The following is a 24,389-nucleotide window of genomic DNA, read 5'->3' on the forward strand; positions in this document are numbered from 1 at the left end:
ATCACTGTTCTGATGTCCTACTTACATGAAACCTCCCAATTTATATTTTAGTAATCAATGACTATAAAGAGATAAATTTCAATACAAGGTAATATTAGCAAAAGATAAATGAGAATATTTATTTAGTGACATTTATAGTGGTCTTAAAGGTCAGCTTTGGGATCAGTTTTGGTAAGATTTAATCACTGAATACCTTACAGCACAGCAAGAAACCATGCAACTAAAACAGTCTGAGCTGATGGAAAGCTGATGTGATATTTCACACCAGAAAAATCAAAGCCTCCGTCACTAAAGTATAAAAATACTTTTTCGTGATTGACAAAGGCAAATTAAGTTATTTGATGGCAGAGATCCATATTCAAAAGCAATGCAGGAATGAAATTCATATGCTTAGATGCTATGAAGCCTTTGCCAATAGGCAAAGTTTCTGAACGTTTCTGAACGTCAAGTTTTTCTCTAGATCCAAGAGGCTAAATCCAAAAAAGAACATATTTATCCAGTGAGTATTTCCAGATGCCCAGACATGACAGAGCATGAACTCCTTCAGCTGCTATACAGGGGCTTTTGTTTCTGAAATAAAACCTCCACAATTTACTTCTCAAATACAGACACTTCTAAAGCATTTGCTCCTTAAATACTTAGTACAGCATAGCTAAATTATTCTAAAGATTCTGTACAAAGAACTGAACGCTCCTCTTTAAAAGGAAACATTGCTAAGGCTTCTTGGTTTGCTGTGTCATTCAGGTTTTGCCCAGCTTAAAGGAGATTGTAAACTAAAATAGAATAGCACTATCAAAATCATGAGACTGTGTTCAGACTTACTTATTTCATTATTTAGATACTAGATAGGTAAAAAGAGTAAATTGCTAAGGCAAAACAATCCACAAGATAAACATCAGAAAATGGAAAGACATTAAAAGAAAAAGCTGTATCATCTCAACAACAGAGACAGATCAGGAGACTTACTTCATATACAAGAATTATCAATTTAAAATGTAAAGTATTACAGTGTAGCTGTGCACAGGCAGAATTTTAAAATACCAGTAGAGCAAATGTGCACACATATATTTATTTTTTCTAGTATTTATCACAACTTGCTCTGTTTTTCCTCAGATTCTTATCTAGCAGCCTGGTATATGGAATTGTGAAGTGCAGAAGTGTGCACCCTGGCACACTATGAAAAGTGCTACTACATTTGTTCAGTAATACTGTGCAAATTGTCAAAGCTATTTCTGGGTTCTCCTGGATTCTTGCCTTTCTTCTTTCAGCTGTTTTACATGTGTTCCTAGAAGATAAGTAAACATTTCAGTATAATTTATTGAAATGAAAAAAATATTAATATCTTATTTGAAATAAAGCTTCATCTATATTTGATGTTATAGGAAATCTTCTCTCCAAAGTCTCTGAAATCTCCTGAAGTTGTGATTTATCCCACAGAATAGCAGGAGTTGTGACACATATTGGTCCAAAACCAATCAACTTCTGGCTAAAATTCAACAGAAAAGCAAAAGGAAGTGACTTCATAAAAGAACATACTAGTTAAGTTAACCATTCTAAATTATGAAGTTCACTTTAATTGTATGGTCTGCACTGGTTTTAAGTATCTAGCAGTTGCAAAGGCATTCATCTGAAGTTCATTGTTTGCCTCTGCAGGTGACATGAGAATATTCCCCTTCCCTATTATCCTCTAACAGCTATAGGAAATGCAATTCACACCCAAAGACAGAATCACTTCTTAAAAGAAACTACCTCTTTACCAAATTTGTTTGGGTTTTCTTGCTTCACAGCTAAAGCATTAGGTTTCACAGTTTCAGAATACTTTTATAATAGAAAAGTTCATCTGATCATTCTGTTTGGAGTCTTTAATAACTGCACTTCTTAGTGCTTTAAAGAAAGGAACATTTCAAGCCATGGTTATTTCATGTAACAGTTCTCTTTTGGACTGTTGGTGGGGTCTTGCTTTTTTATTGGTTTAAAGTGTGGTTTATTCTTTCCAGAATTTGCATAATTTTTTTTTCCTTCCTCTATGGCCTATGAACTGCAAATTTTAAGTTTTTCCATCCAAAAAAATGATGTCTGATTGAGTACTTGAATCATCTGTGTACATCTGGAAATTCACACTATAAGCAGCAAGTTCAACAGCTTGAACTGATATTATTTATTTTCCCTTATTCATTTGTTAGAGAAAGTAAATTCACTCAGAAGTTGTTGCAGACTATCAGGATGTTCCTCTTCCCTGAACTGCAAAGAGAGCAGGATGAACCCATTTCACAATTGGTCATTTTAAAGGTTTAAAAATACCTACAATTCTTCCATTGTGTCCAAATCCATGTTCCCAAATGCTTGTTTCAGTTAAGTGTTGGTCCTGCAGCACAGCACTTCCCTCCATGCCCTTCCTTCATGGGCAGACAATATGGGAAAAGGGAAGGACAAACTCTGGGGAACAAGAAACATTGCCTTTTCTCCTCTCTCCTCACATCTAAGCTCTTTATCCTCTCACATGTGGGTGATGCCTGCTACAGCTCTTCCCTTGCACAGTGAAACAGGAGCACTGCTTTTAATGACCACAGGATTGAAAATGACCACATGATGAAGAGGAGAGTTACTTTTGAATTTGGGAAAAGGAGGTGAGTAGCGACACTGTCCTCAGAATTCCTACCTCAAGACACAGAAGACTAAATTTAAGAGTCAAAGAAAATGCATAGCAAAAGCTGAACAGCACATCAGAGGAGAGGGGGATAATAATGAACATACATGTAAGATGTGTAAATGGTATAAATAAGGAGTTTATACAAATTGACTCACTCTTCTTAATCACACAATCCTGCCAGTAGCCTTTTGCGAGCTGAATTAAAAACAAAAACAGCAGCAACCCTCATTATGTGTTTTTCCTGAATTTTCTACCATCTGGCAAAAATGAGTTAGTCAATAAAACAAAAGGAAATTCATAGCAAAATAGATTTACTATAGTTTTTGCAGTAAAATCTGTTTGTTTCTACACATTCTAGAATTCTTTATCTGGTAAGATTACTATTAAAAATGGATAATTTCTTTATTCTAGAAAAAAAGTATTACAAAAAAGTCTTAAAGGCTAAAATTTGTTGTAGACACTATTAAGCCAGGATTATGGAGGAAAAAAAAAAAACACACCACATATTTCCACAGTAGTAGAAAAAAATTATCTTAATTAAGACACTAAAAAACCCTCAACCATTCAGATTATATAAAGACAGAATGAAAAAAATACATTTATGGATATATATATAAATATATTGCCCAGGGCAAACACCAAACACTGTATTAGAGCTAAAATGCACTACTGACCTACTCAAGATAGTGGAATTGAATAGCAAATTGTACTGTTCACTGCAGTGACAATATCATCAGTATGCAACATTCTGATGAAGCAGCTATGCAAGTGTAAAACACCTGAAGTACCCTAAACATGACACTGACAACTTAGGAAAAACAGCAGAAGAGAAGAACGTGAGCAATTGCTGGTTGGCACAGAAATAAAGTGATTTTGCAAGTGTTCTGTGCCCCTTCCTGCTCAAGTCCAAAGTTCTGCAGAAAAAGAATGAGCTGGCAGAGATCAGAAGGCATCAAACCACACACTTGTCAAAGCACAAACTTTCAGGTTGGGATATTAAAACAGTCACAACTCACAAAGAGTAGAACTTGAAATAAATGAAATATAATTGAAACACTCCTTTTACAAAATTCTACACGCTGAATAACCAATTCTGAATGGATGTTCAAATATTGATAGAATGCCCTGAGAGCTGTTAAGAGTAAACCTTCCTCAGAATATAAAGAGAAATTTCACACACTATGGGACTTGTTTTTAAAATGTATCTAATACAATGCTCAGCTTCACAAATTTTCAATTATCTAAAACCTGTAAGACAACAAAAAGTTACCCTGAAATAAACCAGCCAGCTGGACAATAATGCCAGTCTCCAGAATTGGCAGATGTGTGCAGCAAATGCAGAGAGAAGACTGGTGGAGAGAAAGGTCAGGGGAAAGGCACCTGCACAAAGTAGTTGCAGAAGTTGGTACCAATTTGGTGTGAGACAAAGGTGTCTTCCACCTACTATCCAAACTACTCCGCTCTTTTTTTGAGTGGGTTTTAAGATGTGTTATAGTACTTGAAATATTAATTATGTGACACTGTGTTACAAAATTTGCCATAAAATATTTAATATAATAAATATGGCACTATTTTTTAATATGTTTTATCCCCAAGTTATTCCAAAAGCTTAATTCAAGGATATCAAATAAAGAGTAGATTCTACTTCACACAGTTGAAACAATTCAACTGGATACAGTTGGGAAATGAACACCTAGAAAAACTGGGGAACAAAATTTGGTTTTCAAATACAGTTTCCAATTAGATCAAGTTACCACGTTCTTCTGAGACCACTGTGACATTAAAGAAAAAAAAGATCCTCTAGTTGAAACAAGTATGAAAAATATATTCCTAAAGATAATCTTGTTTTCCTGTAAATTTGCATAATCCTTCCTCCAATATTTGATTCTATGTTTAGCCATCACTGCACCACTTCTCCACACAATGAGGCAATGCTTTATACAAGACCTGAAAAGGATAATGCCCTGGCCCTATTTAACACAAAATCACTGGTGCCTTCAATTCATGCTTTATTGTTACATCTATATACATCTTTAAAAAAAAAAATCTCTTCTCTAAAATGTTACTTATAAATATTTTTTTCTTGGACTTGGCCTGACTGGCACTGCTTGTTAATTCTGCAGTCCTGAAGCCAGGACAGTGCTGTGTATTCAGGTGGAAAAGTCTATCACAAGCATCCTTATCTAATTGCTCAAGTTCTCAGTCTGACAGCTCTCCCTCTTCTAGGGATGAGTTGCCTCAACAGGATGAAGAATGCCTCCTTTGGCTTTCTTAAGCAACTTCTGTGATTTCTACCCCTTAGCTCTCTCCTCCCCCTTCCTTCACTGCACCAGGGAATCTGAAGACAAAAATATCTCTCAAGTGTAAGGAAAGTACTACATCTTTTATATACAATTATGCAGCTCATTCATTCCCATATTTCAACCACACCATGAATGTACAAGTTATAAATAGAAAAATATACTAAAAGTAAATATACTAAATATATTAAAATATACTAAAATAAGTTTTCTCTACCAGAGGGTGATGTAGGAAGTGGTGGTTAACCAATGATGAAAAATCATGCCAAATCTCTCTAGCTCACAAAACTTACACCAGCATACAACCCAATGAGCTTCTGAAAACAAATTCTTTAGGAAGAACTTCAGATTTCCAGAGAATTGCATTATCATTCCAGTGGTATATTGTAATTTTCATTACAGTATTAATTATCAGAAATAGTAAAGGTTGTGGGTTTATTTTTGATTTTTCAAAATATATATTAAGACAGATAAGACAATATAATATGTACCTAATTGCATTCATGTTAACATTAAATTCACCACAAACCTCAATTTTTCTGTAGGTAGCACACACTCCATAGCCCAGAGAGCTGGGCTGACAAGGTGGTACATTTTCAGAATGGCGTGGAAAGAATTTTGGCTTCCAAATAAAGGGTAGTTGGTAATTTTGATTTCCCTCGAGATACAGCTTAGTTTCTGTCACTCAGGTAAGAAATTGTGACCACTGAATGCAAAACACTGTGATTATCACAACCTAATTCATTAATAGAACAGCAGGCTGTTATTGCAGACATGTTGATTGCAAACAGTGATTTTTCAAGTTTGCATTGAAAAATTTTATTTATGCTTTGGTGTATCATGAATTAAATATAACCCACTAGCTCACCTCCACCTTCTAGAGGATTCAGAGGGAATATAATGCCACAGTATTTGTGCATTTCTTCACTGAATTAGTTAAGACCATTATGCTTTACCAGGTACCTGAAAGTTAATGTTGCACACAAGAAAAAGTTCACTCTAACAGGACTATTCTTTCAGCCTTTCTACCTACAAATTGCAAAAGCTATACATCAATTTACACAGTTCAAATCAAAACATGTAGAAAAGATCTCATTTTCAAAGCACAGCTCCCTGCCTCTTTCTGTGATTCTCTCAATTTAAATGAAGGCTTTTGCAGTTAAGACTTGTACTATATACAATTAAATGGAAACTTGAGTGAGTTCAAAAAGCAGGCCTTGTTTCTGAGGAGGCCTCAAAACTTCCCTGGTTATCTTTAGTATCATGGTCCCCTCCTTATCAAATTCTACTCCCCACCAGAGCCAGGAACTTTTCTTTCTCATCAGTAACAACCAAGGGCAACACCCACCCTTCTGGTACAGCTCACACACTGCTCCTCACCAACTACACCCATCCCTCCTCAGGGAAGAGTCCTGCTGTTTTGGCCTCTTCCCATTTCACAGATATTATTTTTAATATAATAAGAAAATCCACTGATTTCACTCTGCTTTCCCATTCAGGTAATGACCATTTGATCTATTCTGTGTGGTTAAAAGCTTAAGCGCTTTGCAGCATTTAATAAATGAAGCAAAGAAGAAATATTTTGTACTTACCTAAATTGCCATCAATGTACATGAGTTTATGACGAAAACAGTGGAAACATGCAAAATAAAGTTAAAATCAACAAGTATACATGCAGCTCAAGACAAATACATTTTTAAAAAGCTGAAGAAGCAAGAAACAACAGTACAGTGACAAACAAAATAAGGTGAATGGATGTGATGAACCTATTGGCTTTACAGACTCATCCTAAAACACCTTAAGAAGATTTCATTGGTTGCAAACATTATATTAAAATTTGACTTTGGAAGTATTTTTTTCTTGAAGAGACCCATTTAGTAAAAATACAGCAAATTTCTTTTTTTTTTTTAAAGATTATTAATATGAAAACATACCTGAGGTAGCTTAGTAAATTACAAGCACAACATTTCTGTTCCTCAGGCTCCTAGCTTTGAGTTGTGTAACCATATACTTCATTAATATTCACAATAAGCTTCAAAATCCCTTCTGCTTCACACATTCGCACAATAAGATGGGCTGAGAAGTATTTGTACCCCAAAAAATCCTCCTCAGACCACATCTGGTATTACCAAACAATAAAAGGTCCTTTCCAACTAGTAATTAAGTGCATACTTTGACACATTAAGGAAGGCAATATCTATCTATGAACTCACACTAAATACCCAAGTGTTGATAACTCCCTGCATGTTCCACTAAAATGAACCCACAAAAATTTCAAAGGGCTTAAAATATCTAAAAAAAATTTTTTTTAATAATGTATACCTTAGCCTAATCAGTGTTTTACTAGGAACATAGTTTAAATTAGTACAGAGAAGGGAAACACCATTTCAAAATATTTTTTAGTATATTTTCTTTTATTCTTCTATTTAGATACTTGTCATGAATCGAAGTGAAAATGAAGAGCACGTGAAGTAACATTGAGGAGCTACTCACAGTTCTAATCATGAATACACATTCCCTTCTCTGCTGATTATTTTATCAGCTCCATTCTGCTAATTGCAGCACCTGAGTTATTCCTATTGCTACAGATGGACAAAAGTTATTCTAAGAAACTGCTTCAAGAAAATTTTATATTCAAAACTATAAGCCTCAGAGGAACTTACTTACTGCTTACTATCCTTTTTATCCTCTCACCATCTCATTAATAAATTCCTGCAGTATGAGGATAGGAACTAAACTTCAAAAGATCAAAACTCATAATATGTTTTCAAAGAACACATTAAGTCAATTAAAATTACCTGGTTTTCTTTAGGGGAAAAAAGGATCATGCTCACCCATTTATTTCCAAGAACATAAAACCATGCCATGACTGAAAAAGAGCCACTGTTCACTGCACCCAGTGCCCATTTTTTATTAATTATATCGTAGTAAATGATGACATTTTTAAGTAGGTAAGATGAGTTTATTTTGTGCAAATGGGCTTAATACGAACTTTAAAAAAATGTCACGGTGATTCAGTTTTTGCAATGCCATAAAAGCAGCATATCAACTAATAAACATTAATGTATTGTATTAGAAGCAGCTAATCCAAATCAATAAATTAGTTTTACCTCTTGACAGACAGGCAACAACCTTGGAAATGAATATTGCAGAATAATGTCTTCTCGGCACTTCCCACCTCCTGGCCTTCTGCTCTCCACTGAAACCTTCTACACTAACTCTTCTACACATTACACATGATTAGAATCTTCTATTCAAGTCAGAACAGAGGGAATAACTAGCTACCTAGCAAAAAAAAAAACCCAACAAAATCTGTTTGAGACATTGCAAATGGATGATTCCAAGATGAAGAACCACTTTAAATAGTTAAAAACATGTAGAGTACATCCTGTCACTATGTATATCAACACATACATAATTCCAGTCAGTATTCCACTCATACTCTTCACAAGGAATATGAAGAACAGAAGACAACTAAATGTGGGCTGTGATATCAAAGTGCAGGTACTGAAAGCAGACACTTTCAAAAATATAACAACTTTCAAAAGAAAAAAGGAATGTCCAAGTTACGGTCCATAACTTCCTCATGGATCTCTTTCTGCTTCCAAAAGGTGTAATTTTATCAATTTTCCTTTTTAAACAGATCCTACTATTCCAACCTAATCCATTTATTTGGCAAATATATTTTCATTTATAATCCTACTTTCCGGGATGTTTTTAAGCCTTTCCAATTGTGACATTATCTGGATGGGTAACACATATCCATCCTTTAGGACACTGATGAAAGCCTCAAGCACATGACAGATCCCTACCTACTGGAAATCTTTCTAATTTCACCATGACTGACTGATGATTACACTTTGACATAGGCTTCCAATCAAATAGTCCTCCACATAGCAGCAATTTCCTGTCATGCTTCCCACCAACTCACTAAAGGGAAATCTTTTGAGACAAAGTTTTGTTAACATCAATATGTTGCTACTTTTTTTCCATCATGCATAACATGTGTTTTCCTGTCATCCAAAAAAAAGGAGTCTTCCTTTGACATTATTTTTGACAAATCCATATTGGCTGTTAGTGTATTTTTTATTCCATCCCCATATTTAGAGATAGCAAACGATTTTTAAAAATACAGCTTCTAAACAATTTTTTGGGTTCTGCGAGATTTCTTTAGAAACCACTATAAACATATGAAATATATTTCACTCATTCTCTTTTTTCACTTCTCTTTTGTCAGGAGGATAGATTTGCCCTTCTCCAGTCTCCTGGGAATTCCCAAGCTTTGCTAGAAGACCCAAGAATCCAGGCAGGGCCACTTTCATCATGGACAGCCAGTGTGAAAACACTTTTTAGTGTTTCAGTATGAAACAACTCAGTTGTTAGGAAAGTTTTATAAGCCAGCAAACCTCAGACACAAAAGGGTAGACTGACCTCTTTTAGGATAGATGAGATAGAGCTTTTTTGGTTCTTTAAAATTACAGCTTTTTGATGATTCTAATTTAAATTAGTTGTTTGAAAGAATCAACAAGCCCCTGGAAAAAGAGTGACAAACACGCTGACAGCCAGCTTGGACTTCCAAAGCCATTCCCTCAGAAAGGCTCCTCTCCAAATGCTTACAAGGAAAGAAAGCAGCAATTGCATAAGAGGAGGGGTGCTTTTATACACAAATATTTGATTACAAGAGAGGAAATAGAAGAAACACATGGTTGACTCCTAAAACCGACAGAAGGTCCCCGTGGAGTTTTGCTGCAACCTGTGGCTGGGCTTTGTACTGACTGACACTTCCTGAGTAACCCAGAGAACTGCAATCAGTAAGATGACTAATTTTCCTCATGGTGTTTGGTTATTCAGGGCAGTAAAGACAAAAACCAAATGCAAAGAAGAATTTTGTAAGACTAAGCAAATAGAGGCTGGCAGATGAAATACAGAGAGATAAGAGTGGCACATGAGTGAAAATAATCCTGCCTTTAAGCATAACAAGCTGGGATCTAAACTAGTTAGAATTAATGGAGAGGTTTTTTCAGCTATGATAAATGCTTCCATTAAGATATTAGCTTAGTACTCAGCAGCAGCAAAAATAAATGCATCCAAAACTGGAAAGAACAAACTAATTGTTGTGAATTCCTGTGAGAGACAAAGAATAAAAGGGCAAACACTACAACATCAACACAACTGATTTTACACCTTATCAAAAAACATAAGATCTTTTGGTCTCCTCACCTAAAAAAAAAAAAAAAAAATCCCCAACATGTAATAGGCCTGAAAAACATGTTATTGTTTTTTTAAGGAATTATCACACATGGTAAGATTCTCCTGTCTGGGAAAGAGCTGAGGGAGGGATGTGATGATGGCACTGTCAAGTCCTAAGAAGCACTGAGACTGGCACCAGACATCAACTATTTATTACTTCTTTCAAGGAGCAGGAAATCCTAGCAAAAGCAGCCAAAGTCTAGTGCAAAACCAAATAAAAAGCAGTGGTTCTTCACAGGTATGTTGGGCTGTAAGAGCCTGCAGACACCAGTATTTTAAACAGGTCCAAAAAGAACTAGCTGAATTTAAAGTCCACTGAGTTATTAAGCACAAAAAAACAACAGCTGGATCACAAGGAATACTCTCTGAGGGATACCACTATATACTTGACTTCTTTTGTGAATGTTTGGACACTGTTAGCAATGGAATACTGAGCTACCCAAACTTTATGCTATTGTGTTATAGAGTAAGGATTCATGTTAAATATACACATTGGGCAAAATACATTGTTTTTGCCAGGTTTGCTGTTAGAAGATAAGAGTATTTGTCAAAAAGATACAACATGAATGAACTCATAACTGAGATAGTTTACTTTCCCCTCAAGATAAGAAGAACTGGCTTTTAGGGGAAAAAACAAAAACATAACCTCATTGCTGTGTGATGAAGTCTCTAAACAGCAGATTCAAATTGCAAATGTCAATATAAGATATTAAGGTGACATTTCCAAAAGAAATACATGACAGTCTATTAGACTATTTCTCCCCCTAAAATGACACCAACTACCACCATTAAAATATCTAACCAACAAAGTTTTTGGAAAACAGAACCTTCACCATGCATCTTTTTGGTAATACTGGTTCAAGCTGCATCCTAGCACATGTTCTAAAAATAAATAATCAGCAACTACTACCATCAGTCTGGATACAAAAGTTATACAAGAAAGTAACAAACTAATAATTCATGGGACTGAATTCCTGATGACAACCCAGTCTGTTTCCCACTGAAGTGAGTGGTAACAGACTTGTCAGCTCTGGAGATATTTAAGTTCATGACATGCCTAAAAGGTGGAAAGCTTGCTGAGAAGCTCTAATTGATCCCAAACTTAGTAGCAAACTAAAAATCTCAGTTGTTGCTGCCTGCCAGTTAAGAAGTTTAGATTTGGAATCTGGAAGTGAGAGAAACACAGGACTGTGTTTTTGTCTGTGGAAAGTTAACAGATGGTCTAAAAAGGAGCAGCTTTAAAATAAGACCAGAAGCCAAAAAGTGTGTGGAAAAAGGAAGGATCATTTTTTTAATTTATTCTGTGCTGCTGTTTTGTATACCTTTGTATATATAGCTGTATATTTGATATAGCAAAGTCTCCAAGTCTGACTTTACACATTTATCCATCCAGATTAAAATATTTGAATATTTTTATAACTTCAGGAAAATAATGTTACATCATGAATAGAAGTACTTGAAATACAATACATATTTACAAGATACTCCTTTTCTACAATGCAGGTCTCTGAAATGTTACTGAAAACTTTCACCTCATTCTGTAATGCAGAAGTACAGAAAGGCAAATATGAGGATTTATCTCCTTTTAGCTTAAAAACTGTTAAGCCCCTGTACAGCTTAAACAAAATATGCCTCTGGATGTTTATTTATTCTTTTTCAAAAGTGGCTCATTTACCTCTTCAGAAAATGTTGCCTAGACAACATTCAGATGGTTGTTGCAAAAAAAAAAAAAACCCTAGAGAGAGTTTCAAAAGAGAAAGGGTAACAATCATTTTCTCCATCAAAAAATGTGAAGGGATGCTGCATGAAGGAAATTATAATCTGCATGTGGATTCTCAGTGCACTTTCCTGAAGTTTAGCAGTCAGAAGCAGATACACCAAGACATACAGTTCTTGTGGCAAATATCAAATTTGGATACAGTACCAAAAGCAAAGCATCAAGTGCTTGGTTCTAAATCAACACAAACTTTCATAATTAATTACCTGATTTTCTTCATGAGAAACTCTCATCTGTTCTTTAAGAACTGACATTCTAGCTGCTTCTTCTTTCCTCAATACTCTCTCTTTCTTTAGCTCAGGACTCCAGAAAGTTTTGATGCTGTTCATAGAGGATCCCAGCTTGCTGTCCTTAATGTCTAGTTCTTTTCTGAGAAGGTCATTCTCCCTCTGTAGATCCTTAAGCTGAGCCTGCAGATCTGACATGGTGCTATCTCTAACCTGTCTCAGCATGGAAGGAACCTGGTGGTGGTGGTGGTGTGAGGATGTGGTCAGCCCTCCGTGCTGGTCAGCGTAAGAAAGGACATCTGTATGTGACAGTCCAGCAGAAGCAATATTGGGGCTGCTCCCCATGGCTGTGACTCGGCCACCATACACAGCTCGATTTGTAGCCCTTCCAAGAGTCATTGTGCCCTTTGGGAAAGTAGTAGAAGCTACACCCTCGTGGTCACTCAGGTACATTGGTCCAGATGTTGCATAGGCTGCGTTAAGGGACTGGATGTTCTCCATGGATAAAGTCTTCCCTGTCCCCCCTCCTCCCCCACTGCTGGTTCGCCTGTGACCCAGGCGAGGGGACCTTGGCAAGCGGGGAGACCTGGCGGGACTTCCTTCCAAGTTGCTGATTGTTCTTGCACTTCCATACATTTTTCTTCTACTTTGAGGTACTATTTATCAAGAAACTAGTAACGCTAAAGTTGAATATTAAATTTATAATTCCAGCTAGAAATACTGGCAGTTTCACTGCATTCTTCCAGTAGGCAAAATCTGGTTTTCCTCCAAAGACAGACCTGAAAAAAAAAAATTATAAAATTAAATTTTCATTTCAGAAAATAAACTTAGAAGTAATCACCATATATCAGAAAAAATAACTTCCCAGAGTAGTAACTTAAAAATAAAATCTACTATATATCTTATATTTAGTATGATTAATTAAAAACGCATTTTCAAATTAATTTCAATCAAAACAAAACTCCCCATTTCTTTCTTGCTAGAAAACTTTGAGCTAAAGCTTGTTAAACTAAGTTGGAATGAACAACATGGGCCCAATAACAGATCTTAGCTGGTATGTTAATGGACTTAAATGACTTACAATAAGAAATTTTTATAAAGAAAATTATTTCTTGTTGGTATTACGAAGTACCCTCTTAAAGCCTCCAGAATTCATTCCCAAGGCACACCGGTATAAAGGAATTCGTTGATTTACTTATTCAAGTTTTGGCATTTTAACATCACTGTCCAAATCTGTCCCTCTTTTCAGTTGTCATGCAGCATTCAAGAGATGACCCACAGCTTGATCCACCACAAGAACTTGTGCAGCTTTTCTGCAGTCTCAGCTTCAACACATTGACCAATAAAAAAAAATTCTCATCATGAGATGAGATGAGGGGCAATGCAACTGCTTATCCTAATTCTGAAGTGCCAGCCATCCTCTGGCCAAATAACTCATCAAGCCCTCTGAAAAATCCATCTTTGTATCCTTCTTAGTTGCCTGAAATAATTCCATAGCTCCTTCAAAGACATGAGACCAGAGCTGAAGATCATTTTCCTTCCACTGGCTCCAGGCAGAGCCTGAGCAAAAGCAACAACAAATCTTCTAAACTGATAGTAGTCACCCCACTTTCACACTCACTCAATTAAAAAAAAAAAAGCACAAACAAAACAAAACACCCCCAAAACAGCACTACACTCTGATCTGCTGAAATGCTGCTAGCAGGAACTGCCAGTGTCAATTTAAACTGCACACAAGAAAATATTTTTAGATACAGCAGATATGACACATGGCCAGGCAGAGGGGTTTGGTATAAATTTGTTGATCCTCAGAAGGAGAGGTACAGAATATTATATCTTATATCACATCCACACTGTTTTTCCTTTTCATTGTACCATCTGATAAATCACTAATTTCCGTTTCTTGCTTAGAGTTAGCTAATAACTTACTTAGCCTTCTGTTTATGTCTCTGATATGCACTTTTAGATACTTGTTTTGCCTTTTAGAGCTTACTAGTTGTGGTCTTTCTTTTCTCAACATATGTGATGTTTTAGAAGTCCTTATCTCATATCAGAGAGCACTCATCTTGCTTGGCACTCCAGTGCCTACCATTGAGCTCTACTGAAAAAAGGATCCTCATTCCTTACCCAAATGGAGGCTAACTTCTCACTAAACTTCATTAATAATGTTCAAATGCTGACTGAACATTGTGATTTCCATAAGCTTGTGAAAATTCTGAAAGCAACAGAAAAAGAGAAGCAAAACACTACCAACCAAAGTGGTATTACTGCCACAGCATTTTCAATTTACTTTTCCCCTATAAGTATTCTAATCAAAACAGATCTCTGTGCTGTATACACAAACACATTGATGATATGCTTGATTTTATTATTTTAATGGGCTACTAAGGACAGCTCACAGACCAAAATATGAAAACCCTGACTTAAAGAAATTCTTAAGAGTTTCTCCAGTTTCATTTGCAATTTGTTACTTTCTACAGCCTGAATTATACAGACTGGCTTTCCTGCAAACGCCACAGAAAAAGGCAAGCACATGAAAATATGCTTTTTCAACATGTGTATTTCTTAAGGATAAAACTGGAGCCTTCTTTTATGGCTGTGCAGTCAGAGAGTAGCAGCCATACACCATTGCTTTATGAAAAGGGAGAAAAGCACCTACATCATTTTCTGCTCTTTACTGCTTATACATGGAGCCTTCCTAGCTTCAGGAAGATTTACTGTGTGTCTCAGCACATCAGGAATTGGAGATATGAAGAAGCAATATCAGCCTCAGGACCTAAACAATTGCCACACAGATCATCATCTACTGCCTGAAGAAAGAGAGAGAGGAGAGATCCCATCTTCCCACAGAACCAGCTGACAGAGCCATTCTAGTTGAAGTTTGAGTGGACAGGTGAGATATAAACAATTTTATTTTGAAAGGTAAGTTTATTTTATATTGCTATTTTAATTGGACAGGGAGGAAGGAATACTAATAGTCTCAAGTAATAATTTTTACCCAAGCTGTAGGTGTTGTAGTAACCAGGACAAAGAAGTCACAAAGGTCATATCCCCCTAAAAGCTTCTCTGAGAAAAAAAAGCCACCCAGCTTTGTTCAGTCTGGTAGGGACAGTCTGCAGACCCACTTAGATACCCCCCCTGCTTGGCTCAATATTTTCTTATTTTATAGAAATGCCTTTAATGTACATGATGTAAAATTAACCATTAAAATCACTAGTCTATTATTCTGCTTTGCAAACAGAGCTTTGTTTTATATGGCTCCTTTTAGGATCCATAAAATTAAGCATGCATTTCTCAGCTGAGGGCAGGAGAACAGGCACCAGACACTTTGCCCCATGCTCTCATCAGCCTTGAAAACCAAGCAAATATAATATCATTCATGCCAAAGTTCCTCTTGATGCCCATTCCAACTTCAGCTTGCCTTATTTTCCACATTCCTTCCCCACCTGATCACCTGCACCCTGCAGACAGCAACATCATGGGTTCATATTACCCACATGGCTAAAGTCTGACAACTCATCACATTTGTCTTTTAGCATTCTATTTTTATAGAAACCTGGACCATAGAGTTCTAATGTGATGCTACTAGAAGATCTCACTCAGTTTAGTTTCCAAATCCTTACTTCTACATTTAACATAATTGCAGAGTTTCCTTGAAATACTATACACAGTACCCAGTAAGTTCTGATTTTCATTGGTTACACACTCTTACATGCTGAGGGATGATTTAGGCTTTTAGTGTCCCCTCCTGTGGCCTGAAACACCTAGTCAGCAGGAAGTTTGGGTATCAGCCAAATACTTAATAGCTTTGCACAGCTACTTGCCAATATTAACATTGAGCCAAGAGCTCAGACATTTGTAAAAGTACCAAAAGCTTTAAGGAAACCTCTTCTTTAGAGTTAACCTCCCCAAAAAGTATACGGTGACAGTAAGGTACAGAAATTAATCTGATTCCAAACCGTCTAAAACTATTCAGTACAATACAGCTCCCCACATATAAACCAAAAAAGGTGATATAGAACACAATAGTACTATTATCTCTGCCAGGACTGCACTTTGAGGCACCACAAAAGGAAGGAGATTCACAGAAAAAGATCTGTTCCATAAAAACGTGTCCTAGGAAACAATCATGATTTCTTTAGTTTGATAACATCTTTTAAATACTCTTATCACAATAAAAACATCTCTGTACACAGAAGACCAGGAGCATATGTGTATTAAAAGTAATGAATAAGTCAAATATTTCTAGCACTTTCTTTTGGTTTACCTAGGTTTTCTACTGCTTTCCTGGTGACACAATACCTTTTCACAGTACAAAAATTATTTTCTTTACATGTTTTTATTATCTGTGCTGATGCAAAAGAAAAAAAAAAAAAGCCAGCAAGCTGATACAGACTAGATACAGAGAACCCAAATCTGTTGTAGAGATATCCTCCCTTTCTTCATTAATCTAAGTAAGCAGCCAGGCACGTCTTCTCTTAATAAAGGAAAAAAAGAAAAAAAAAAAAAGGATAAATACAATGTTCTTCATATGGTGTTAGTACAAGACCAGCATTGTTTCTATTAAAAGAACAGAGTACTCTCTTTTCCTGCTTACCAGGCTGACCAAGTTACTTCTTCTCCCCCACCTTCTTTTAATCCAAAAAAGAAAATAATCCCTTTCTTCCTGCTACTCTGCTATTTCTTAGAAGTTTGAAAAGCAAAGTGTACATGACAACTTCAAAAGCAACATTTTCATTTAGGTTCCTTACAGTGTCCTGAATCTGCATTTCTTATGTCAATTTACCTTTTACTACAGTCTGCACAATAAATTTCTTTTCACTACTTAACAGACATTAATTTAAGAAGAAAATATGAAGGCAAAAGTAGGAGTGGCTGCTCAATATGCATCTAATGATATATATGGTAAATAAAGCTGTCAGGTGCAGTGACAGCAATGAATACTTGTCATGCAATCAGAAAACTCCACCAATTGAAATATTTGCTCAAAATGCCATATTAAAAATCTAGAAGAGCAAGCAGTTCTGACACCATGATCAGGATTGTCAACTATATTACTCTCAAATGTACTTCAGTGAAGGGTCAACAATACCTTTTTAACTCTTTTATAAAAGTTTCATGGTTTAAAACAAGCTTAGCGTTCAAGAGACATGCATTTCTCCCAAAGCATTTTACTCTTTATTACAATGTTTGAGACATCGCAATTGTCTTAAAATATCATAATAGTTAGAAATAGGCTTTAAATACTATAAAGTAGTATTTAAACTCCTCCAGCTGATTCCTCCATTTTTTTCTAACTTTTAAGTTAGGTCTCTGTTGCTCAAACTCCAATTCTTAACGTTTCATCTCTAACACTTCCAGTGAAACAATTATTTCCTGCAGTCCTGCATATTGCAAGTCTTCCTGAGGTTTCTAAGATGCTTGAGAGGTGAGAAATTTCAAATTTGTTTCATTTTATTTTTCTGATGTTGCATAAAATATTAAAGACCTGAAAATGGATCATCAAAAAAAAAAAAAAGGCTCCTGTAGCCAAGCAAGGGCAGAACCAACACATCTAATTTTAATTGTTATGCCAGAGAACACACTGCATCTTTATAAAAAGCTACAGGGCAGCCTATCTGCCAAATCTGGGTAAACACTACCACATACAGTCTGTACAAGTTACCTGCCAGTGCTGAGCATTCCTCACTCTCCAGTCCCTTCTGATTCAACTCCACAGAAGCAGGGATATTTAGTGCTACCCTTTGTTAAAAGTATGAAGCACAAGCACCAACAGCAGTTTCAGAGGTGCAGGGTAAAACACTGAAACACCTCAGCTTTAACTGCCTGAAGCTTCCAGTCCCACACTCCCTGTGTCATTGCTTTGCTGCCCATCTGCTCTATGCAGCTCTTAACATTGGGATTCTATTTTTTATTGATGGGTGGGAGGGTGGATGGTGTGAATCACAAGCAACAAGGGACAAAAAAACAAATTCCAAAACACTGCTTGTCCCTCTTCAGGTTTTTGGTTCTCAACTTCCCTGCACCACAATGACCTTCCCAGGGTACACAGGTATTTCTAAAGGCCTGGCAAGCTTTTGGTTTTCCAGAAAAATATTTCCTAACATTTCAGTCCTTGCAGGTATGCAGGTGTCCTGTGTGCTAAATTCTGCATCCTGGTCTGTATTCATCATGCCTTCCATCCTGCCATTGTTAATCACTTGCCTTTTATTCCCTTCTCAATAAGAACTCTCATTTATCAATGCAAGCCTGCATTTACAAATGCCAGTATTTTGTGGAGGATTATTCTAAGGCACAAGGTAAGCCAGGCAAACAGTACTTTTCATTTAATGACTATTAAACAAAAACAACAACAACCATATGTCTTGATTTTTTTATTAAAACAGTCTCCTTTGGTGAAAAATATTAAAATTTAAAAGCATACAGCATTTCTTGGGATTACTTCAAAGTTACATCTAATTATTAGCACAGTTATTCTTTGCTTTTGTCAGCATTTACCTAAGTTGAATGACTAAATAATTTACAGAAACAGTTATGGACTGAACTACCTCTTGAGAAGGTATAGCTTAAAAGTAAGCATGATTTAAGAAAACCTAAAAGTTTTCTAGGAAAAATCTGAAAGACTGGACTTTTTCTGACACTCCTATACTGTCATCATTTATACCAATTCTTTGAAACAGGAGTCTGTTCAGCTGGTAATATATATATATAAAATGGATATTGAAGACTAAATTCATTTTAGTAAAATCTAAGAACTGAAAATAGTGTAAAAGGAAATTGACTGAGTTTGTGGTTAGACCTGTAAATTTGTCTATTTTCACATTAAGTATGCTTAAAAATATTCTGTCATTTGAAATTGTGTCATACTCCTAAGATGCATTTATAACTTAATGTTTTAGAAACCAACAGAGAGACTCCCACACGATGGAGTACTTTGAATTCACTAAGGCTACTCCCAGGAATGTTACTAAACACGGGCTTACACATTTGCAAGATAAAGCTATATTTTTCTCTTTTTTTGCTACAAAGCTTCCATTCCATTAAAAAGGAAAGAAAATAGTCATAGGATCAGCTATTAAGACTACCTGTGCAGCCTCCAGCAGTTTCTTAGAATACTTAAATACTGGGATATTTAGCAAGCCTAAATATCCATTCTGCATCTTACATTTATTTGATTCTAGAATAGTAAAATGCCTACTCAAACTACAAAACAAAATGCATATTTGTGTATTCAGCATGCTTTGAAACCATCACAAAAACCTGTAGAACATCTCTCCTCTGTTCTCTTTGCTCAGATACAGGAGTATGCACTTTTCAGTACCATGCCAAAGAAAAACTGGCTGTGCTTCAGCCACATCAGATCAAAACTGTCCAAGGAACTTACAGGCTCTGTAAGTGATGCAAGTGATTTAGCAGATTAGCTTTCAATTCATCATAGAATCAGCATCCTGGAACCATTAGAAGACATTGCACTTCAGGAATTGCCTTTTTATTTATTTATTTATTCACCAAAAGAGTTGAAGAGTTCCCCAAGCGCTTGATGGCTGGCTCCTAACTTCACAGCACAGCCCAATCTGCCCCCTTTGGGCTCACACTCAGCTAAGCACAATCACACCAGTTCACAAGTGCAATTTAGAAGTCCTCACAGGCATCTGACTTAACATTTGAAGTTGATGACAGATGTTACTGTAACTGCTTCCTTAAGGAGAAACAAATGGGTTGAGCAGATTTCAAATGAGGTCTATAAATGAAAGCTGAGGTACATCATGACTGCCAAAGCTCAGCCATCAAAAATAAATTTGCTTTACACAGCAAACTGTCTTCCAGAGAAGCCCCTGAGAGTACCCATTTCTTCCACTATTATTGGATGTAGGTCAACAAAAAACTGTGCTTTATTTACCAGATCATATTTGTCCACTAATCTGAATTGTTCACAGAACGTAAGTGGTAAGAGGTGTATTTCAGCAATACATTTTGAGAAAAAGAATGCACTACAGAAAACTAAGTCAAAAGCCTCACCATCACAGCAATAACACAGACCTGTATTGTTTTATAAAGTAATTAAATAATTCAGACACTGCATGTGCCAAGAGGTAATGAAATACATATCTAAGCAGCTTACCAGTAAATTAATTTTACTAACCATGAAAAGTATTTAGATAACACCAAAAACTGAAGGGGCATCAGCAAAATTTCTAACAGGACTCAACTCCTATTGGACAAAGAAAAACCAGATCCAAAGAATTCAAGTACTGTGGACTCCAAGTCTTGCAATGAAACAATCCAAACATACCAAATACTGTAACCACATATTAAACCTCCATGAGGAATTGGAATGAAGAAGCCAAGATGTGCTCTGTAAACCCCTCAATGTATGGAGAAGACTATGTCCCATTACTCAACATCCTGAGTGATCCGAGTTATTCACTTGGAGGGAAACTGACCCACACTTTACCAATGCTCTGTGCAAAATGCACTTTTGGACTAAATTCAGAAGTGGCAGAGATTCTTGTTACATTTCTTTCACTTCCTTCAAAATAAATTGCACATTATACCCAACTAAGCAATCACTATAGATATTGCTTTCTCTGGTGGCTTCCCACCCCAACTCCACAGTACTTCTAGAAATTACAGCACATCATTTCCACATGTACCTATACAATATATATTTATATATACACCACTTTCATCAATCCTTTTACTCCATTCAATGTCCCACAACATTCCTTATACAATGAGATAGAATTTAGAGTTAAATCACTAGAAAAATCTCTCAATTTTCAATTTTTGTAGAACTTAGCTGCTAGAGTCTACATCTGCACTGCATCTTCAGTTAGAGGAATAGGATAATGAGCAGGACAAAGAGTTGGAAGTATTAAAAAAAATATCAAGGAGTATTTACTGAAAGTAGGGTATTTTAACCAAATAAAACATGCATTGGTCATTAAGAAAGCCACGTAAGTGACTTTGAACATAAGGTAACTAGTCTTAAACATTTCCAGTGAATGCCAGTCTTCAAGACTGCCTTAGAATGAGTATTTAAGATAATCAAGAAACCAAGTATTGCCTTTCAAAAACCTTAAGATTTCACAGAAAAGCTTAGGCTTTGCTAAACATCCAAAATGTTAAAGACTCCCACACATCCAATCACAACTTGAAACTGACATACACCTCAAATTCTTAAGACACATTCTTTCCGCTTTCCTAAAAGCACAGAAATTCCAGCTCTACATATCTTCCCCGTTATTCTCATATTTAAATAAAGAGACAACATATAACCTGTCCATTGCCAAGTCCACATTTCTATTATCATGAAGGAATTCCAAGTTTCCATGAATAGAAATGGTGTAGCAGTAATGGAGCCTTACCCAGAGAAGAGCTAAAACATCTCAGCTCCTCCTCTCTCCTTTGACAGAGCTCAGCACCTGACAGACTGAAAGGAGATGTGGGTCCTAAGTGTTGCCATTACTTCAAAACAAAACCTGACTACTTAGGATATTCCAAAGCTGGGAATCTAAAAGTCACTATAACTAAATAAATCATAAAAAATCCATGAAATCAACCACCAAGCAGCAACAAAATTTAAATTCCACAATGCTAATTCATCAGACACTTAACTTCCTCGTACAAGCATTGGATATCCATGCTTAGAACCCTCCTTGGACTGCCACAAGTAGTCAACTGCTGCTTTCCAAGGAAATTGTTTGGTTTTTTTCCATCTTACATACAAGCAGTAACAAACCAACACAAATCCATCTCACTTGATTTCAGAAAGACTAAAAAAGATTGTTTCTTTCTATAAAATACTTCACATCTTTAAAAAGTGACTAAAAACAAAATGCTCCAGAAAAAAATTTAAGTGATGTTTCTGCTGATATGCCTTTGTGAAAGTATCACTCAAAAGCAGCACTACACAGCTCATTCTCAGAATTTAGTTTCAGCTGTGATCCTCAAAAAGAAGTCATTTTACTTTCAAATAGCTCTTACCCTTTTGCCAGGACTTAGTAGAAAATATAAGCCAGAGTTAGTGTTGCAAAATATAAATAAATTGCGGCAAGCTCATCATTGCTAAGTACATATGAGGTCATTCAAAAATTAAAACTTAAATCACAAAATTATTTTAACACAATCCTAAACCAAACAAATATCACAGATAAGGAGTCAATTTTTTTTTTAAAAAAAAAAACGCATCAGAGTAATATTTCCTAGGTGGATCTAAGATCCTCCATATATACATCCCAGGCATTAAAATCTAAATTAAACAGATTATAACAAATTATCATAGTGGATAAAAATATAACAAACACCCTAAGAGATACAGGTGGGGTAACATATGTTGTCTTTGGAAGTGATACACAGGCTGGTTGCCTCACCCTCTTTGAGGGGTTAAAAACCCACTCTTTTTTCTTAGTCATCCTTCAAAGGTCAGTAACAATCATCTTTCTATAGCAAAAGAAAAAATATCACCTTGAGCATACTTACACAAAACCATACATGCTGAACAGATAATTCTCTAAGTACCACATATATTTGCCATTCTGAAATGGCTGAATGTGTTCTTTTGGTATTTGGCTGCTAAGAATATGGCCTACACCTTTCTACAGCCTTCAGAGCAGGCAAGGAATAGCCAGAGGGACCGGCATGGACAATGGATCTCACACTACCATCCACCAGAAACTGACCACCCATAGATTAGAGGAGTTGAAGAACCACCCACAGGATAAGAGGTGGTTAGATGGGTCTCCTCCAAATGCTGGCAAACCACAAGAGCAAGGATAATGAGTATAATAAGGCACCCAAACACTAAATAAGGAATTTCTCTGTTCCTAACTGGAAGATCTACCCCACCCTGGGTGTGCTCATAAAACATAGCACGGGATTTCTCCACAGCCCAAACATGTCATTTCAACCTGAGCTGGACAGCCATGAACCCCAGGGATTGCCCATATCTCAATAAACCTTTGGAAGAAGAAATTATGGTTCCTTCACTCACTGGACAGAAAGCCTCTCCTTTCTCCCAGATTCCTCTAGGAGAAGTGAAAATGCTAACTCACCTTGATGCTTTTGAAAGCCATTTTACAAAGAGCTTTCAAACAAAAGAAACACTAGTAAAAATGCTTCCTTTAAGGCACTGAGATGGGGAGTTACCTTCACACACAGCTCTTAACACAGTCTGGGTACCCGCCTCACGAAGCCAAGGCTTGGACTGTAAGTTTCCTCCATCGAGAAACTAAGAAAGCTTTTCCCACAGAAACATATTCCTTAAGGGAACTGGATATGCCACTACACACAGTGTGCAGAAGTAGACCCTGGAAAAAAAAGAAAAGGGCCCTTCTCCTCCTCCTCCCATTCGGGGGGAAAGGAACAAACGGGGAATGCACTGCTCAGGCAGATGCGACCGTGAGGGGACTGCGGCTGAGGGAGCTCTGCTGCTGCTGGGGTGTTATGGCTGGTGTTTCCTTCACTTGAGCTCTAGGAGCGTTCGCCATCCCCCTCCCTTCCATGGGGAGAGTCCAAGGAAGTCCCCCCGGCAGAGGGATGGCCCTGGGGTCCCTGTGGGGACGTGCAGCCCTGACACAGCCGCCCGCGGGGAGCCGGGCCGGGAGGGCGGCCGGGCTCCCTCAGCCCTCGCTGCTGAGCGGGAAGGTTGGGAGGACAGTCCTCGATGCTTCGCCCCCACCGGGGCTGGGGAAGGGCCGCAGGAGCGCTCCCCCCGCGCCTCCAATCCAAGCTGTGGAGCTCTGCGATTCCCGGGGGAGGGAGGAAAGGAGGAGAGCAGCAGCGCATCTCCAGCATCTCCCCTCAGGGCAGGGCGGACACGGGGGAGCTGCTCCGTCCTCGGCTTGGCCACCGGGAAACCAAGGGCCAGGGGCGAAGCGACTTGATGGAGGGGAACCTCCCTCCCTTCCCCGCCCTCCGAAGAGGGGGAGCGGGAGCGGGGCCTGCGCCCGGCGCGGCTGCGGGGAAGGGGCCGCGATCGAGGCGGCCGCCCTGGACACGCACGTGGGGCCGGGGGTTCGAGGATGGAAATAAAAACAAATCGCGAACGGACAATAGTTAAGTGAAACCAGTGATTTAGAAAGCCGACCAGAAAACTAACCCTGGCAAGTAGGATTTGCCCTCCCCTTGGCTGCACTTATTGGCCGCGCTCGTGTACAACGAGCTGGTATCTGCCAATGCCAGTG

The 24,389-nt window shown here is 37.3% G+C and overlaps 1 protein-coding gene across 13 annotated transcripts in view; it reads right to left on the bottom strand.

Annotated features, from left to right (window-relative positions):
• The window catches only part of ERC2 (ELKS/RAB6-interacting/CAST family member 2), a 405,409-nt gene that overhangs the window by 375,360 nt on the left and 5,660 nt on the right, over positions 1-24,389 (bottom strand). For 9 of the 13 annotated variants that reach the window (XR_004499194.1, XR_004499195.1, XR_004499197.1 and 6 more), the window contains exon 2: positions 12,184-12,983. Coding sequence is in view for 1 of the 13 variants with exons in the window: in XM_033517444.1 (XP_033373335.1) it covers positions 12,184-12,840 (657 nt within the window). In the remaining 12 variants the exon portion in view is untranslated. Of the gene's footprint in view, positions 1-12,183; positions 12,984-24,389 lie in introns of those variants that run through there. The other 4 variants (XR_001523928.1, XR_001523927.1, XR_001523924.1 and 1 more) reach the window with 1 other exon arrangement.

The sequence above is a fragment of the Parus major genome, chromosome 12 (assembly GCF_001522545.3).
Source record: "Parus major isolate Abel chromosome 12, Parus_major1.1, whole genome shotgun sequence".
In the NCBI taxonomy this organism is placed as follows: Eukaryota; Metazoa; Chordata; class Aves; order Passeriformes; family Paridae; genus Parus; species Parus major.